At 37.0% G+C, this 20275-nt stretch overlaps 1 protein-coding gene across 1 annotated transcript; it reads right to left on the reverse strand.

The window, feature by feature from the left end:
• Nucleotides 1–1265: 1265 nt before the first annotated feature.
• On the reverse strand, nucleotides 1266–4966 carry LOC132306475 (cation/H(+) antiporter 15-like). The gene is made up of 3 exons (XM_059803864.1): nucleotides 4529–4966; nucleotides 2836–3840; nucleotides 1266–2612 (listed from the first exon to the last, which is right to left on the reverse strand). Exons 1-3 carry the CDS (start codon nucleotides 4745–4747, stop codon nucleotides 1440–1442), a joined length of 2397 nt encoding a protein of 798 aa, XP_059659847.1. The 5' UTR covers nucleotides 4748–4966; the 3' UTR covers nucleotides 1266–1439.
• Nucleotides 4967–20275: the final 15309 nt, after the last annotated feature.

A 20275-nucleotide genomic window follows, 5' to 3' on the forward strand; every position in this document is an offset into this window, starting at 1 on the left:
CACATTAATTCACAATCAGTTAAAACACATTAAATAAAATAAATATGATGCAAACGAATCCAACCAAGTTCCCCGGATGTAACAATTCTAGTAGCGGATCTAACACAGAACCGTACGGCCTGAAAAACGAAAAAATGCAAAAATGGCAACCTTAGCATTTCAAAGAGTCCTGGACTCTTTGAAATTAATTTCACATTTTTTAGGACTTGTTTTTAAGGTCCTAAACCTTCTTTTCTCGATGGCTGTAGATCCAATTCATTTCATTATTGTAATTTGAATTATAAGTAAAATTTTTAAAGCAATGATATATTTTTTGAATTCGAAAAATGTTGAATAGATTAATAGGGAATAAGGGGTATGTGAGTGGAGATGGGGTCTCACTATATGATGTCGGGGTGATGTCGATCATGTGATGTGCCCTCACACTCCACCTACATAATACTTTTTGGACATTTTCGAATTCGAAAGATGTATTATTTTTAATTATTTTATTTTATTTATTTATTATTTTTTTTTTTATGATTCAGTTTTTCATGTATCATTTTTCAAAATTTTAAACTATTAGCTAACAAATTAAAGGCCATCCTCCACATTTTAAAAAACTTTGTTCAAAATTCTTTGTCACAAGGAGGATAAATGACAATATTTTTGCTTGCTTGGTAAATAATAAGGGGATATCCTATTCTTCCCTAAAAGTTGACTTGATTTAATTTGTTGACCTTCCTTTTAGATACTCTTGGGCGAATGAACTTTTTCAATAATTTTATCAAACAAATTTGAACAATGATTTAAGGATCGAATTCAATAGACTTAATAGACTTATATGACAGAAATGCTGAATCCCATCACATTATCGTAACATCATGCGGTGAGTCCCATCACCTCTCTCATATAAATTGAATTCAGTAACTGTCGAATTTGGTCCCTAAATAACTACTCAAAAATTTTAGTACAGCAATGATGCATCTTCCTAATCTTTCTGATCTCTTTCTCCATATCCATCAATACCCATAAATGAAGAGCTATGTGGTTATTTCCATGGAGCCAGGTGTCCTAGGCTTTGGGATCCTTTGTTCCTTCACCTTACAATTTTAGCCTTGGATGCCTTTTCTTCTATTGTCTGATAACTCCCACTTCTTTTCCATTGAAGGTGCAAATCTTTGAGCATATAAGTCTGTTAGATGGCATCTTATATGTCAATTAGGTTCTGCAAATGTCCTATACGCAGTAACAACTGGTGCCAAAGAAGAAGAAGAAGCTGGACAAAAGAAGAAAAGACATCCATGTATTAAAATTTAATCCTCATTGTTTCTCACTAAAAGAATTCATCCGTGTCTATACAACAAAGAAAAACAAATGTATGGACACACCAAACTTGAAATGGTGATTGTTTATAGTACCATAGTCTATATATGAACGTCTTGTAAATCTGAAAGAACCTACAAACTAATTTTTCTTAAGTGTGTTGACTCCTCAGGGTCCTGCAATCCCCATAGTCTGGTCTGCTGTTGCACCACCAAAACCGAAGGCCCGCCTTTCAAATCTGAGGCTGCGAGTATTTCTCCAACTGCCCCTAATTCTCCACATCTATTCCACTTTGCGAGCTGAGACATGATCTGTGAATCCCAATGGCGTCTACCGACCATAACAAGGTCATACGCCTGCGCGATTGATCTAGTCACTGAAAGCACATCCATTCCGCTAGCCACCACCTCCTCTCGGTATGAAACTCGGTCACTGCTAAGGGTTTTGACCTTGAAGTTGCTCAAAATATCTGCATCAAGCATCTTGCCCCGTTCTGTACCCCCCACAACTTCAGTTGAATTTGAGGCAGTGAATCTAATAAGATGGAGTGTCACACAGGGGTGCTCTGACATGCGCCTAGCATATGCTAGCGCTTCTCGGTCATCTAATCCCCCAAAGAAGAACACTGCAACTTGATATAAAGAAGGTTCTGTTATTATGTATTGCGACTTGCTTTTGTTCCCGCGATCAATGAAGATTCCAACTGAGCAAGGAGCCTTGTTGAGGACATTTCTGTTCAAATTCTTAAATGCATTAGAACTTTCTACCATTTCGCCAATTTCGCCAAATGCCCAGTACTGCTTGTGGAAAGGGACAATAATGAGAATCGTTCTATTTTCCATAGCGAGGGAGCACACGTCGTTGTGCATTGTAGCGTATGGCGAAATACCTTTGTAGCAATGCACCATGATAAGGCCATTGTGTTGTTCAAATTTTTTGAATGCATTGAATATTCTCTCAGATTGGGATGGGTTTGAAGAAGACTTTTCACGTTCCCGGTGAGCGACGAGCAGGGAGGAGTCGCGGCCCATGAGCTTAACAAGGTGGAGCACAACTAAATCTATAGGGCTGTCTTTGGTAGGATTGGATACTTGGAGGAGAGTCATGATCGCTCTGGCATTTTCTTGGTTGTGCAAGCAAGCAAGTACTCGGAGCTCATCATTGCGTCTGCTGTGTAGGATGGTCCTCCTCTTGTAAGCAATGAACCTTCTTGAAGGGTCATACAAGATTTTCACAATGGGTGAGATAATTCCTGTCACAACCACCACTAAGATTATCATTATGGCATAGCATTCTGCGTTCATGACCTGCATTAATGTGATTACAACCATTGATTAAGTTTGTAACAGCAAAACAAATAACTTGAAGTTTTTCAATTTTCAAAAGCCCATTCAATTCTTTTATCCTTTAACATGCTCATCAATAGATTAACTAGATTGCATTAATTAGAAAAGTGTGAAATAAATGTGTGAAAACCATGGTTGCTAAATTGACTTGGCATGTCAAAATGCAGAGAATAAGGTAGCTTACTTTGTCTTGCTTCCACCCATTCAAAAAAGCAAGCTCAACGATGCCTTTGGTGTTCATGATAAGAGCAAGGGAAAGGGCATCTCGGAATGGCATTCTGCAAAACAGAGGAGGCAAGATTGTTCCTACAGTCTTTCCGATGAAAGCAACTACACCGATCAACTGCATTACACCTACATTTTGCAACTTCATTATAGAAAAAACATCCATCTGTAATCCACACATAGTGAAGAAGAGCGGCATGAGCAGTACAGAAACAAAGCAATCAAGCCTCTCGACTAATGCAGCTCCTATTGGTGGCCCATCCGGTATCACCAAGCCAATAGCTAAAGATGCAACCATGCTGCTTACCCCAATCAATTCACCTACAAGTCCACCACCCATTAGAGCGAAAATGGCTCCGAAGATATAAATTTCCTTTACAGGTTTTCCTTCTGGGGTATGTCTGATTGCCCACAAAGCTGCTGGACGGATTCCAAATACGAGAAGGACAATAAAGAGAGCACTTGATAGTAAAGACCCTATCGATAGTTTTAATGATTTTGCCATTGCTAGCTTTGCAGCATACTTCAGTAACATTATAGACATATGACATACATCGCAGATTATTGAAGACGAAGAAGCTAAGCGTCCAATCTCAGAATTGAGGAGATTGTGCTCGGAAAGAAAGCAAGCGACAACAGGGAAGGTTGTAATAGACTGCAATGCTGCTACAGAAGGAAGTATGCTCGAGATATCATGGTCCAAAGATAGGAAATGGTTGAGGAGGAAGGCCGCGAAACTGGTCAGTCCATAAGGAATGAAGAAACCTAAAATTCCTATAGCGAAGGCTTTTTTACCAGATCTCAAAACCATGGTTGTGTCCATTTTGACTCCAATTAGAAAGATGAAGAGCATTAACCCGAAAACTGATACTGTCTCCATTATAGTTCTGCTTCTGACAGAAAACACTTTCGTTGAAAACGTCACATTTCGCCCAAGAATCGAAGGACCTATGATAACACCACCCTATCAAACACAAAAATTAGCAACCTTCTGTATGTGTGTGTGTGTGTCAGATTTTTCAAACTACAAGCTTTTGTGCTAATGAAAATTCAAGTCATTATAGGATCCTCGTAGTAGACCCAAAAATTGTAAAGCAAATTAATCCAATTTCTTAAGTCACAAACTGTTGAGCAATGACATGGACAACTAAGTTGAGCACCTACCTAATGCTTAAGAAATAAATGTAAAGAGCCTAAGTAACTAAAGGTTAGCACCAAATGCAATCACCAAAAAAAGGTTGGCCAAAAAGCTTATATCCAAGGATTCCGGATGCTCTCCTGTGCATTGGACGGTCCAGTGCACAAGGAGGGTTGAGATCACTCCACATAAGGTGTAGTCCACTCTACCTGTAGGGCGGCATTCCGTGATTCTAATTATATATCCAAGAGGCCGGACAACACAATCATCATCATACATACATATTCATGTTAGGGTTGTCTTAATTTTTATTTTTTCTCATTTTAAATTTTAGGGAAATTTTTGAAATTCAACTTGTGCATAATCCTAAAGATAAGCATATTCATAGTTAATTCAAGAAAATTAAATATATAGAGACCATAAATATAATATATATATATATATATATATATATATATATATATATATATATATATATATATAAGTTATGGAAGATAGATAGAAAGGAGCTTACAAGGATCTGAGAAACAATCAAGGGTTGGCCAAAAGGCTTGAGAATGATGTAAATGGAACGAGTGATGATGGAGATGAGAGAGAGCTGCAACAAAAGACAGGGAAGAGAAAAGTCAAGGGGGTTATCTCCAAGCCACATACCCCTTGAGTTGATCTTGTTCATATAATCGCAGGCATAGGTGACCACCTGCTCCTCAACCTTGGAATCTTCACCGTGCATGACCTAACCCACAATGGTCTGTGATCCTCTGCTTGATCATGAGAGTTTGTATACAAATTTTAATATGTTGTTTTTGATCTTCACCCAAAGACCGAAGAGAGAGAAGAGAGAGAAACAGAGAGGAAGAGAGGAGCCAAGACAGACCCCATTTGTGAGGAATGAGATTTGGGTGGACGAGCACTAGAATTGGATGGAGCCAGAGAGAGCAAAGTATGACAATGAAGCGTTATATGGTTCAATTGTATCAACAAAGTGACACTTGTCTTTCAATTGTATTAACCCACACAAAATAGTAGATATGTCGTATGAGTATGTATACAAAGTAACCATCATGTGTATGGTGCACAAAAATTCCGTGTAATGGAAAATTCAAATCCAACCTATTCAGATTATAATTTGGTTCAGTTTATTAATGGTTTGGTTTGATTACAGTTTTAAATTTGTGAAATCTTAAAAATACAGTTTGATCAAACTGAACCATTAAGTTATAAAATACGATTTGATCAAACTGAACCATTAAGTTATAAAATACGGTTTGACCAAACTGAACCATTAAGTTATATATATATATATATATATATATATATATATAATATAATATAATTTTATAGTGGCTGAATGTTGTTGGTTTTCTGAATTGTAGTATTTGTTGAATTAGTAGTTCTAAATGTATTAGGATATTAGTAGTTTCGAAGTTATTCACTAATTCAATTCATTTTTAGAAGTAACAGAGAAGAATGAATATATTAGTAATTTTGAATGTATTAACTTATGTTCTATAATGCTATGTTTGGTATGTAGAATGGAATGGAATGCTCATTCTAACTATTTATTTGTTTGGTATGTAATTTAAAGTGAGAATGACCATTCCATTAAAATGAAAATCCATTCTACAACTAAGCCTATGGAATGACTATTTCATACCCAAAGTAATTTTTTTTTTTAAAAAAAAAAAATCAATTTTCCAAAAAACCCTTATGTTTCAAGTCTAAAAAACCACCACTACCTTCCACCACCACCACAACCACCGACTTCGACCACCACCACCATCTTCCACCACCACCGCCACCGCCACTAACTTTCATCGCCGCCCACCGCTTTCCACCGCCGACACCGCATTTCTTTGCCACAAACAACACCACATTTGCCACCTTTCACCACTTTCCACCACTACCACTGTCTTTCACCACAACCACCACCTTCCACCACCACCACTACTGCTACCGCCACTGCCTTTCATCATCGCTACCGCCTTCCACCGCCACCACTTTCCATCACCACCACCAACGCTGCCTTTCATCACCACCGCCGCCACCATTGTCACTGCCTTCCACCACCTTCCACCACTACCACCACCACCAGCGCCACAGCCTTCCACCACTACCACCGTCTTCCACCACTACCACCTTCCGCCTTCGCCACCACCTTCCACCACTGCCACCTCCACCTTTCACCATCGCTACCTCCACTGCCTTCCACCACTGTTGTCGCCACCACCACCACCTCCTTCCACCGCCGCCACCTCTACTAACTTCCACCGCTATCGCCGCCGCCGCCGCCGCCACCACCACCTTCCACCAACGCCACCTCCATTGCCTTCCACAACTGCCGCAACCACCTATATTGGCTTCCACCACCTACACCACTATCTCCTTCCAACACCACCACCTACACCACTACCGTTTTCCACCTCTACCACCATCCACCACCACCACTGCCACCATTTATTTTTTAAAAAGTATAGAAAAATGTCATTTTGTTAATTTAATTTATTTGTTATTAAGAGGGATATTTTGGAGAATTCAATTTGAAATTTATTTCATTCTAAATTTTAAACTGATCCAATCAAACACTATAATTATTATTATCATTTCATTCCTACACATTTCATATTTACAACCAAATAATAGAATGACAATGGTCATTCCATTCCATTCTCATTCTCATTCCATTCCCATTTGCATTATATTCCATTCATGCATACCAAACGTAGCATAAGGGAATGTATTAGTAATTTTGAATTTGTTGATCAACTTGGCTTATTGTTATGTATTTGGATTTTGAATATGAATATTCAAAAAAAAAAATGGAACTTTGATATCGAACCAAACTGAACTGAATTGGTGTTTCGCGATTTTGTTTGGTTTGGTTCTTTTGGTCAAATGGTTCGGTTTAGTTTTAGATTTTCTGAAACCGTTACAAATGATTTGGTTCCAAAAAAACTCTCAAATCAGTCTAAAAAGGCCCGGGGATATCAAAAACAATATAGTAATAAACGAACACGAAATACAAGAAGAATAAAGAGAATAAATAATTCGTTGAAAGAAATTCTATTGATAAACTAAAACCTTCTTTACAAAATTAAAATTCATAAATGTAGATCTCTAAAATACAACTCGGGAATCTTATAAGTTAAGGACCCCTAAACCATAAACTACTAATTCATCAGTTCATACATAAATAAATTATCATCTAACAATAATTACCAATACTACATAGAAGTAGATGAAAGACAAGTCTCCAAGCTGCGGATTCTTAACCTTGAGACTTGGACTTCTAATAACTTGAAAAATAAAGCGTGGGTTAAACCCACGAGCAAACTCTATTTACCAAACCTCTAAAAACTGATAAATAAAATATCTCTAACCAAAATCATCTTAATTATAGTTTTAACATTTAATATAAGATGACACATATATATTTAAATAAATATACTGTGAGATATAAATTTGTAATTGGCAATATTCGATATCAAAACAAGTCCTAGTCGAGTTTTAATTTCAGTTACCATATCAGGATCAACTGTAACGACCAAAAATGATACCAATCATAAAAATAATAATAATAATAAATAAAATAAAATAAAATTCGGCATGACCTCTGCTAAAAAAGATCATATCACAACGTATTGAACTGCATAAAAAAGATAATGGCCTCACTTGGTCTTAAACTAATCTATCATGTCCCAATGCATAATGCAAATAATATAAAACATTCCCAAAATAACAAAATACATATAAAAGAGTCTCGTTCCTCTAATTCCTTCAAAAACATGAAAGCACAAGTCCACTACCTAGTCCCATACTCATTTACAAGGAATATACTCTAATTACATCAATGTACAATCCATGAAATATAGCTGAAATCAAAAGCCTATAATTTACAACATTATACAATTTATACTAAGTTTTACATAATAGTCAAGATTTACATTTACAAAATATTAAAGTTCTAAAACAAATATAACAAAATATGAATCTCCAATCCCGTCTAAATTTGTGGTGGATGGTCGTCCGCCACCTTCTTTCTGTGTCCTTAAAAATATTAATAATAAAGGAGTGAGCACAATAGCTCAATAGGAGGTGCCTAAGACATACCTCTTGTGACCTCGTGAATCCAAACAAGGAATAGGAAAAAGAATCGGGATTATGCCATTTTCGGGAAAAATATAAACACAACATCAACAACAATAATCTAAGTCATAAACGAACCATCTCATGCTATGGAATGCAATTTCATACAATGTCGCTCCCCATTTCTAAAACCTTTCTTGTCATCATTTCCAAACCGTTAGTGTAACATGTCCCATGGCAACTCCTTGGCGGCACAAGAGAAAGAGTGGCTAACTGTCCCTGTCCCATGGCAACTCCATGGCTTCATTTGGGCCCAGGTAACTCAACCACGCTAAGGAAATCTCCTCAGTTCCTTCTATGCCACACTAACGCCGCGGTCCCTAAGCAACTCCTAGGTGACCGGGTTTTTCGCAAACCCTTTCATAAAAAAAAAAAATCATTTCCCCAAAAATCATTTCTTTCATTTGCAAATCAAATTTCCCATTTTCTGCCTAATGCCACACATAAATGCATCATGCCTTTCCATATCATGTCAATATCAATTTCCACATATTTTATATACATCATTCTTGCATACAAAAAAAAAAAAATAATTAACTCAAAAGTTTCAACAAAAATTGAACTCAAATTCATAACATATAACATTCTTGGCATATAGGGAATTTAAACTTAGCATGTTTTTTCATATAATTTCAATTAAAACATATTTATAGCACTAATTTCTCACATAAGAATAAAACTAGCATAATTATTAGACATAGCCCATATAACCACAAGCAAAATCATATAATTAAGACATGGTGGAATCAAATAATAGAGAAATAATTCACCGAAATCAAAGATTGCATGCATTAGAGACCCCTACATCAAAAAAATGAGAAAATCACCAAAATGGGTCCAATTTTTCGAAATCCCTAAAGTGGCCAAAAGTGTGAATTGCTGGTATCTATGTATAGATCTCGCCGTGCTCTCCGATTTGCCGCAAACGGTACCAAAAATTTCTCAAAGCTAGAGGAGAAATCAAGCTTTAAAGCTTGAAAAGAAAAAAAAAATAATAAATAAAAGAAAGGAGCGAGAGAGTTACAGACGTTAGGGGAGAGAGATAGCTGATCTGCATAATGGCTTTAAGGCCATAAAAATGAATGAAAGGGTTGGTGGGTCCCACTTGCTTTAATAATATCTTATTTTATTTTATTATATACAATGTACATCCACTAAACCCACTACACCACATGTACAAGCACACAACCATATAAAATGCATCAAATAATAATACATTAAATGAAATGAACCCGATACTTAACCCCCGTGCTCAACAACCCCTGCAGCGGATCCCGCTTATGACCTCCCATCCCGAAAAACTAAAAATGGCGAAATGGCTACAAATGCATTTCCAAGAGTCCTAAACTCAAAGAAACGCCCCAATCAACTCTTTGACACACCCGGCACATCCCACGGTGTCCGACACGTAAAACGAGTAAAGACTAAAATACCCTTGAAAAATCATAAAATTCCAAAAAATAGAAAATGAAGAAAAACATTAATATTACAATCTACCCTCCTTAAAAGATTTCGTCCTCGAAATCTACACTCCTTAAAGAAGGAGGCTTACAGCACACACCTTCTCGGGAAATGCCCCACAAAATCACAAGACCATGAGCTCACCAACACTATTGCCTTTGACACTTGACGTCACCAGACAACCAGAACCCACTCAGGCAACCAGAAACCACTGCCACAAACACCCAATGCTCACCACCCTATAAAGAGTACTCATTTTTCACAACATCGCACCATGCATACCACTGAATACTACACCTGGCTTAAACTCGACACTGATACACTCTATACGCATCCACACATGACTATGAAGCTCCCAAGAAAACGGTCACTAAACCACTAAACACAATGACATCCAACCTCAACTCATCCTTCAAAGAACACACAAAATCCCCAATTCTATACATCTCCGTTAGACCAAACACTCGCTATCTAACATGTAGCTACACCATCATTTAACTGCACCAACGACTACTATTCACACTATACGATAATCATTACACTTAACAACCTCAAGATGATTAAACAATGAATCTCCCAATGCCAGTATAAACATTAGTCACCAAATTAGTAAAGCGTACTATCCTGCACCCAAGACATCAATCCTCGAAACAAGATCTTTAACAATCAAACGGATTAGACACTTGGTCCCACCTAACACACCTCATCACCCGAGACAACTTCCTATATTCACACCACTACACCGACACACGTCTAATGCCATCCTCTCACTGTTTGTGACAACTCGAAACAATCATTGACCTTTGACCCAATATCATGCTAAAAAGGGATTAATTCAGGAGAAATGGTTGGACAGGCCATTCTCATCCTCAATCTGGTATCAGCACAGACGTCGTTCCTATCCTCAGGTCCAAACCTTAAACACAGTTTCACACAGTCCACAGAACAATAATAAGATCCACTCATTATCAATCCATCACTCTACGTAACTTCAACAACTATACAGTCACATACTAGCTCTAAGAATTTCTATCATGCCTTAATCACATAATCATAACAAGTTAAAAGCAATACGACACTAAACACCATAATCATCGACTAGCACAAAAGATCTCTAATTTCCTCATAACACTCATACCAGGTAAACAACTCATAATATTGCTCGATTCAATTCTTACTTCCTCAATACACACAACACGACCATCTCATGCCTGAGACCTTAAAACCCAAGTCAATCATCCCCATTATTCCTCAATGGAATCCCATATTCACTTTCTAGTTGCTTAACACTCAAACAATACCAACACTTGTCTTCAAGACACTACCCGAATCAAATGCTTACAAAACTTCCAAGTACATAACTCACATCACATCATCTAATCATCCTCAGACTGCTATTCACAACACATCCCCTAGCCGTCACCGTTAGCACCAAACACAGAAAACACAATTCCTATTCAGTAACTCGTGCCTTACATTCTACCGATCAAGACCATTCCCAAAACAAGCACCATAAAAACTAAAGACTCCACCTCCCTCCGTGGGAGTGAGTCGACCTATACAACCAAACCTTATCGGTGAACTCTAACAATATAACAAACCACACACGGTTCAGCCCATCCGCGGACCCGAATAATTCCTAGATGGAGAACAAGACATACGACAAACGACATCCCTATCAGAACCAGAACAAATGGAAGGGTAATGAACTCTGCACTCGCCAGAGACTGACAACTCCTACCTGAATGCACCTGCCACCCTGTCACGCACTACTCACTAATCATCCAACCATGGACACCAAATCTTACCTGAGATGAAATGGACTCCTTACACACAAGGAGAAAGACTAACTAAAAACATATACAAGACCACGACCTCAATTCTAAGCGACCTTGCCACTAACGGACTGTCATACACTATCACATCGAAACCTCACATACGATACACCGTGATACCTAAGCTAACCAAAACCAAAACCAATCAGATAAAAGCACCAACGCTCACAACACACTAACACTAGAAACCATCACCGCACGTTGGACACCACGTCCCATTCCATCAAGAACCCGTCACTCCCAAATGATGATTCCCATGCTAAGCAATGACATTAAATCACCCATTCCGCCTTCACCTTTCAAGGCAACACTACCTCGAACACCATACACAAGATTCTTAACGTTAATCACATCAACCCACGACTCGTCAAAAGAAAAGATACCTAACTGACAACATCGTCCTCACTGACTCCAATGACTAAACCATCCACAATCGCCTCAATTGGTGCACAATTCCATCACTTGCCTGACAACATACAACAAACAACTCACACTCTCAAATCCATCCTCGGATCATACTTGAAACCATTAAGCTTATCAGTACTAAACACCGCACCATAACGCCTCTACCACCATTCTTTCCAAACAACAATTTAAACATATCGTCCCATCGGACCATCAAGCCACTGCTAAGCGATTCTTCCTCAAACATAGCTAAGATAATACCATCACTACAGAAAAATAAGCATTACTGTCAATACTCCCCACAATAACCACTTTTTACCACTAGAAAAGAATCTCCAAACGGCAATGCCATGCCGACAAACCCTCAAAACGAAAATGAGCACAAAACCCAGAATACTCAACACCTAACTGTCTCCTTGAAATCGCCAATGATGTGATCAATCACTAATACCTAATCGACTATTTAAACCAATTTTTCTAAGCGATCTACACATCTAAACAAGAAACCTTATACCCTAGGTTCAGTATCACTACCTCCTCTCTTCATCATTCCTCAAAACACTCTTAGCCCCGACAAAAGTCAAATGGGGCTACTAACTAAACCTACAGAATCAACCTTATCCCACTCATTTCAAATAGGTAATCTACCTCTTTGGATCCTCAAACAACAAGTATTATCTCCTGACACTCCAGACACACCCTAAATGCAACTCTAGTTCACAACTTTCAAATCCTTGAACATAGTCTATTTGGTAACACAGTACCCACCAATTATCACTTTACCCGTAAACAACCAACACTTTAATGACCTCACACAACCTGCCCTAAAGTGCAATCCTACCCTACACAACTAGGACTGACCATTATACCTCACCTCGAGACTCTCTCGACAACCATGCCAACTCATAATCCCGTTTATCAACCGAGCCATGTAATCAACTCACCGAGAGTCAATTACTAGCAACATGCTCCTGCAACTTTCCGAAATGGGGATCACCCCTCAACGAACCAATCTCTAAAACAGACTCTCACAACCCACAAACCAAATCACATCAAACAATCGATCACCCAACGCTAGCATGACTCCAATCAATGCCTACGTCATCCTAAACCTACAGAGTCCAATAAATCCCCACGATAGTCAGAATCAACACGCCTCCTCAGACCGTACCAGAAGATACACCTCTACCTCCTGTAAACTACATTCGTGTCTTAAACGACCTCTGTCACACCTACCACAACCGTTTCGATAAGAACCTCCGCACCAAACCATGACCCAAGTCACTAACACCAATATCCTAAAGTCATACCGAAACCCTCACTCACATACTTGACCTTTACGGTCACAGGAACCCATCCACCGATGCATAAAACTCACACACAATGAAGACACCACGCCATGAAATATGAACCCATTCCAAAGTCGTGCTCTAAACACTGTACAAAATGCAACAAGAAGATCAAAATGACTACAGACCAAATAGCTAAATCCACGAGCTAAAAGTTCAAGCCAAACGTTTGATAAGAACTGGCACCCAAAAACCTTGGAGCAACCAAGCTCCTTGCCTACTCAGGTCAAAACTCACATAACTATCTATGCCACAACAAGTACTCTACCGTACTAGCAACCATCCCATACTTAACCATATATACGCATATAAACATAAATATATAATAACCATACCCCATATCATGATACAATCGTGTCTCTTTATTTAAAATTTAAACACCCCATCTTTTCTTTAAAAAAAATACTTGCATACACCTTGCCTAAATAACAGTCACAATACCGTACGAAACATGTTTTCAATTATTATCACATAATTATTATATATACATGGCCATGGCATTTAAGCACATAAACATGTGAACTCTTAACAAGTAAGCATGCCTTTCAAAATCATAAACACATTAGCAATTAAGCAAATAAGCATACTTCTCAAATAACAAATACTTTAACACATAGGCACATAAACAATGTAATTCAACTTTCACCCAACTAGGCAGGCCTCTACCCGTCGTCCTAATGGTTTTCGAACCATCGCCCTAATACCAAATTTGTAACGACCCAAAATGATACCAGTCATAAAAATAAAATAAAATAAAAATTCGGCATGACCTCTGCTAAAAAGGGTCCTATCACAACCTGTTAAACTGCATAGAAAAAGTAATGGCCTCACTTGGCCTTCAACTAATCTATCATGTCGCAATGTATAATGCAAATAATATAAAACATTCCCAAAACAATAACATACATATAAAAAGAGTCTCGTTCCTCCAATTCCTTCAAAAGCATGGAAGCGCTAGTCCACTACCTATTCCCATACTCATTTAGAAGGAACTTACTCTAATTATATCAATATACAATTCATGAAATATAGCTGAAATCAAAAGCCTATAATTTACAACATTATATAAATTATATTAAGTTTTACATAATAGTCAAGATTTACATTTACAAAATATTAAAGTTCTAAAACAAAAATAACAAAATATGAATCTCCAATCCCGTATAAATTTGTGGTGGATGGTCATCCGCCACATTCTTTCCAGGTCCTGAAAAATATTAATAATAAAGGGGTGAGCATAATGGCTCAGTAGGAGGTGCCTACGACATACCTCTTGCGACCCCGTGAATCCAAACAAAGAATAGGAAAAAGAACCGGGATCATGCCATTTCCTGGAAAAATATAACCACAACATCAACAACAATAATCCAAGTCATAAACGAACTATCTCATGCTATGGAATGCAATGTCATGCAATGTCGCTCCCAATTTCTAAAACCTTTTCAGTCATCATTTTCAAACCATTAGTGTAACCTGTCCCATGGCAACTCCATGGCAGCACGAGAGAAAGATTGGCTAATTGTCCCTGTCTCATGACAACTCCATGGCGTCATTTGGGGCCCAAGTAATTCAACCACGCTGGGGAAATCTCACCAGTTCCCTCTAGGCCACACTAACGTCGCGGTCCTTAAACAACTCCTAGGCAACCGAGTTTTTCGTAAACCCTTTCATAAAAATAAAAAAAAAATCATTTCCCCAAAAATCATTTCTTTCCTTTTCAAATCAAATTTCCCATTTTCTGCCCAATGCCACACATGAATGCATCATGCCTTTCCATGTCATGTCAATATCAATTTTCACATATTTTATATACATCATTCTTGCATACAAAAAATAAAATAAAATAATTAACTCAAAAGTTTCAACAAAAATCGAACTCAAATTCATAACATATAACATTTTAGGCATCTAGGGAATTTAAACTTAGCATGTTTTTTCATATAATTTCAATTAAAACATATTCATAGCACTAATTTCTCATATAATGTAATACCCCTAATTTAACAAGGATAGTTCTGGAATTTATTTAGTTATTTAAATTGTGTTTTTATTTATTTAGTTGTGAATTTTTTGATTTAATTGTGAATTATTTAAATGACTTGTTTTGTTTGGTTGTTTTATTTTAATTGTTTTATTTAATTGTTTATTAATTGGGTTTTAATTATTTGATGTAATTGTTTTCTTTAAATATAATTAATTGTTTTTAATAAAAATTATTGTTTTCCTGAAATTGAATTAATTGTTAAATGATTTAATTAAGTATTAATTGATTTTCTATAATTGGGTTTTTACGTTAGTGGGATTAATTAGGGTTTTGTTTTAGTGTCCTTGTTGTAGCCGACTTAGTATCCGTCTCATATTACATTTAGAAGTAGGATTGGGAGGAAACCTTTAAATAGATCACTAGGGGTTTGCTTGGGGTTTAGAACCCTATTCACAGCATACTAAAGCAAAGAGACGTAGAGAAGTCTGGGAGAGAACAGAGACGAAAAACTGAAGGATTACCGAAACAACTTAGGAGAAAGACGTTGAGATTTCTGAACCGAGTCTCACAGGCAAGTTTTAGAACTAGCTCTATCTCTTTGGCCTGTGTTCTTTGCATCTTTAACACAATCCTAGGATGGGTAAAAGCTAAATTAAATTACTTGGTAGCATGGAATTTGTCCAAAACAGTTTGTGTTTCTGATTAAGTATTTTGTTTGTTTTTATTATGTTTTGTGTAATTCTTATTCCAATTGAATTTAATTAATGAATAATGAATTTAAATTACTCTGGAGCACCTCGGGATTTAGTTTTAACTAGAAAGAAAGTTGGTTTGAAGGATTAAACAAATTCTATACAGTATGTATTCATGGTTTTGGTTTTGGCTTACGGAAACTGTTTTTGCTAAATTCTTGTTTCAATTGAATTTGGTTAATAAGTAATGAATTTAATTAACTTTGGAACACCCTAGGACCTAGTTTTAATTAGTAACAAGCTTGGGTTGGAGGAACACAGTTGCCGGACACCGCCGGAAATGGAGAAGAAGACGCACAGGGGAAGAGCCTGCTCTAATTTGAGTAGAGAAGGCTCAACAAAAGGGTAGAACAGGCCCTACCTTAGGTAAAGCCGGCTCTTTGGGCTCTAGAGATGGCTCCACCATGTGTGGAGTAGGCTCTACTAAGTGGTGGAGGCGGCTCCACCTTGTGTGGAGCCGGTTCCTTCAACGGTTTGTAGTTTTTCGACTTTTCTACGAACCTAAGCTGCCGTGGTTGAATTTTTAAGGTCCCAGGCTGATTTAAGAGCTATTCTAGGGTTATTCAGTAAGGTAAGAACCCTTGTTAAATGGGCAGAAGGTATGGTAATTCATAAGATACCATAAGAAGCTGAAATAAGGTCATAGTCTAACCCTTAGGGAAGTTTTCAGTTTAAACTTTGTTGCGGACGATTCAAGTTGTTTAATTTTCTAAATTAGCAATTGAATTAGGAGTTTGATATGTAAATCATATAATAGTGGTATGAGATTAAGCCTGTTAACTAATATAAATTCAGTTAATGCTTAATAAGAAACTAATTGATGTTTACCAAGAATTGTTTATGTCAACTTGTGGAATGTTGTGGAGTAATTACAAGTAAGTATGTAATTACTGTTAATATTATTATTATGCTTATTGTGAGTTACAGGATGGTTATATTTATTCTCTGCATTTAAAATTTGTTAGAGAATCAGGTACTGGATGTATTGAACAAGCATGCTAGTTAAACATTCTTGTTATGCTTATGATTGGATATGTTGATATTGATATGTTATACTGTCATATATATATTATCAATATTGGATGGATGGTTTGTATACACTGGTATGGGATGGTGACATATTAGGGGGATTAGCTCAAAAAATGCTAAGTCCTACCTACTCTAGATTAAGGGATGGATTAACTATAAAAGTTAAGTCCTACCTATATTTTGTGTCAGATCACTAAACAGTTGAGTGACACATTGGTTTGGAATGGATTTTAAATATATTTTTATGGTGCCACGATATGAGCCTGAGTCTCAGAGTCGTTGGTTAGGGAGCGTATATGCATTGGGATGCATAACTGGCTATGATGGTTAGATGTGTACCTTACTAGGTCTAGATAGTCATGCCTACCTCGGGTGCATTTTTGCATGGTGCCTACTAGTCAGGTTGAGACTGGCCTGTAGTCCAGTGAGAGTCCTGTAGTGTGATTATATATATATATATATATATATATATATCTACGGACTATTTAGTTATTGTTGGATTGGTTAGGATGTACACGTGTATCGGGTCTCTGCTTGGGTAGTAGTAGTATAGAACTTCCTAGTGGGCCTGATCCACTTATCATTTTTTTTCAGGTGTCGGGCTGAGCAGAAACAATCTTCCATTCTACTGACGACGTAGGACTTCATTCCTTATGTTAGATTTGGATTTTATCTTTAGTTTGTTTTCATTCAGTTTTAAGGTTTCATTAGGGGTCCATTAAGGATGGATTCCCGAATTGTTAAACTTATGGAGTTTGGATTGTCAAATTTTAAATATTTATATTTGAGGATTTTTAATTTAGTATTCCTTCAGTTTATTATTGTTATTTCTTAAATTCATTTTGTATTCCATATTTTAAAATATTAATTGTTTGATATTCCTACGGGTTTGGGCCTGGGCCTAATCAACCCGTGTCTCGGATCCGAGGGGTATCACACATAAGAATAAAACTAGCATGATTATTACACATAGCCCATATAACCACAAGCAAAATCATATAATTAAGACACGGTGGAGTCAAATAATAGAGAAATAATTCACCGAAATCAAAGATTGCATGCATTAGAGACCCCTACCTCCAAAAATGAGAAAATCACCAAAATGGGTCCAATTTTTCGAAATCCCTAAGGTGGCCAAAAGTGTGAATTGCTGGTATCTATGTGTAGATCTCATCGTGCTCTCCGATTTGCCGCAAACGGCACCAAAAATTTCTCAAAGCTAGAGGAAAAATCAAGCTTTAAAGCTTGAAAAGAAAAGAAAAATAAAATAAAAGAAAGGAGCGAAAGAGTTACAGACGTGAGGGGAGAGAGATAGCTGATCTGCATAATGGCTTTAAGGCCATAGAAATGAATGAAAAGGTTAGTGGGTCCCACTTGCTTTAATTTTATTTTATTATATACAATGTACATCCACTAAACCCATTACACCACATGTACAAGCACACAACCACATAAAATGCATCAAATAATAATACATGAAATGAAATGAACCCGATACTCAACTCCCGTGCTCAATAGCCCCGGCAGCGGGTCCCGCTTACAACCTCCCAGCCCGAAAAACTGAAAAATGGCAAAATGGCAACTAATGTATTTCCAAGAGTCCTGAACTAAAGGAAATGCCCCAATCAACTCTCTGACACACCCGGCACATCCCACAGTATCTGACACGCAAAACGAGTAAAAACGAAAATACCTTTGAAAAATCATAAAACTCCAAAAAATGAAAAATGAAGAAAAACATCGACTGCGGAATTGGAAAGTTGTTCAAAAGAAGTATACTAAGATCATCAAGAAAGGAAAGAACAACACTTTTAGGAAGTTGTTTCCCACTTAGGACACAATACTTACAAAGTATATTTTCCAAGTTATCGAAACCCAGAATTTTCAAGTTCTATTTCGATTCTGTCAAGTGGGAACTAGTACCACATTTGGGAACCGGTTCAAGAAGTTGAGATTCGAATAATTCAATTTTGTCCTTTGGGAACCGGTTCCACATCTGGCTACCGATATCACTGCTATTTTAGTTTTAGGAAACTTTGTCCTAATCAGTTTTGAACTTCCTATTTGGTTTAGAATGTTACTAAAAGTCCTATGCACGAAATTTCATTTATATTTAGAAGGATTAGGTCTTTGAAAATTCTATATAAACCTTGAAACACATCTAGTTTTATTCATGACTTTTGCACTACAACTTATTATTCTTAAAAGCCTTAGGAAGATTATCTTTGCAGAAAATTCAAAAAATTTCGGTGTCAGTCTTTGTAGAACACACACATAAACACATAGTGAGTTTAAGAGTGTTGTTGTTCAAATCCTGATCGTGATCATACAGTTGCATCTAAGTGATCAGAGAAAAACAAATCTACTTCTACATCGAATTCAGATATTGAAGAATAGAAGTAAAAGCGATCACACTTTGAAAGTGTCAAAGCATTCGTGGAGTGTTGTTTGATCTACCTGCTACTCTTCTACAGATATCAAGCATAAGCTTGAGGTCAAGTTGCTATTGGAAGGGACATTGCAAAGCCAGATGATTATCAGTTATTGGTGTTTGGTAAAACGATAGGGTGTGAGCTAGAGTCAACGTTCAGTGTACTTTGTTTCAAATATAGTGAATTGGTTTACTTTGGATTGTACAGTTTATGAGATTTTTCCGCTTAAACAGTTGATGTATTTTATCAATTGGGGTTTCTTCGCTAAAAATCCTAGTGTCATCTCTAACTGTTTACTTTGCTTTATTTTATCTTGTATAAGATTAATTGTTTAATTGCTAAAATAAGTAAACTTGGAAAAACACAAATCTGTTTCTAAAAATACAAAACTTTCTAAATATTCCGCTGTGTACAACTCACAAATTGGTATCAGAGCCAATCTCTACAACAAAGTGTATAAGGGCAGTCCGATAAAGTCGGAAAGGAATGTGAATTTGAAGAAGCTCAGAGACAGTCTAGGTAAAAAGCTTATTGAGTTCATTGAGAAGAACAACTGGCTTTTCTTCACTAGGATAGAGCGTACCTATAGTCCAGACATGGTACATTACTTTTACTCTAAGATTCAAAAAGTCTATAATAGTGAATATTTTGAGGTTTCTTTGTTTGACAAGGATTATTCTGTCAATAAAGAAGTTATTTGGGAAGTTCTTGGTACTCCCAAAAGATATATAGAGCAGGGATACTTTCTTCTAATTGAAAAGTCTAAGCTTAAGTGGGAAGAAATTTGCAATACTGTATGTGTTCCTAATGCTTCAAGATATCCCGATCTTATTCCTTCATGCTATCTCACAGATGAGGTGGCATTCCT

The sequence above is a fragment of the Cornus florida genome, unplaced genomic scaffold, assembly GCF_030987335.1.
Source record: "Cornus florida cultivar Cherokee Brave unplaced genomic scaffold, ASM3098733v1 CherokeeBrave_3.0.0_Hap2_Chr05, whole genome shotgun sequence".
Taxonomy (NCBI): domain Eukaryota; kingdom Viridiplantae; phylum Streptophyta; class Magnoliopsida; order Cornales; family Cornaceae; genus Cornus; species Cornus florida.

What these genes read in the sequence shown, in the direction of transcription:
- LOC132306475 (XM_059803864.1), bottom strand. Translation starts at nt 4,747, where the DNA reads ATGCACGGTGAAGATTCCAAGGTTGAGGAGCAGGTGGTCACCTATGCC. An exon ending in TGATTGTTTCTCAGATCCTT is followed by an intron (nt 3,841 to 4,528) that starts GTAAGCTCCTTT and finishes TGTGTTTGATAG; the next exon opens with GGTGGTGTTATCATAGGTCC. An exon ending in ATGGGTGGAAGCAAGACAAA is followed by an intron (nt 2,613 to 2,835) that starts GTAAGCTACCTT and finishes ACATTAATGCAG; the next exon opens with GTCATGAACGCAGAATGCTA.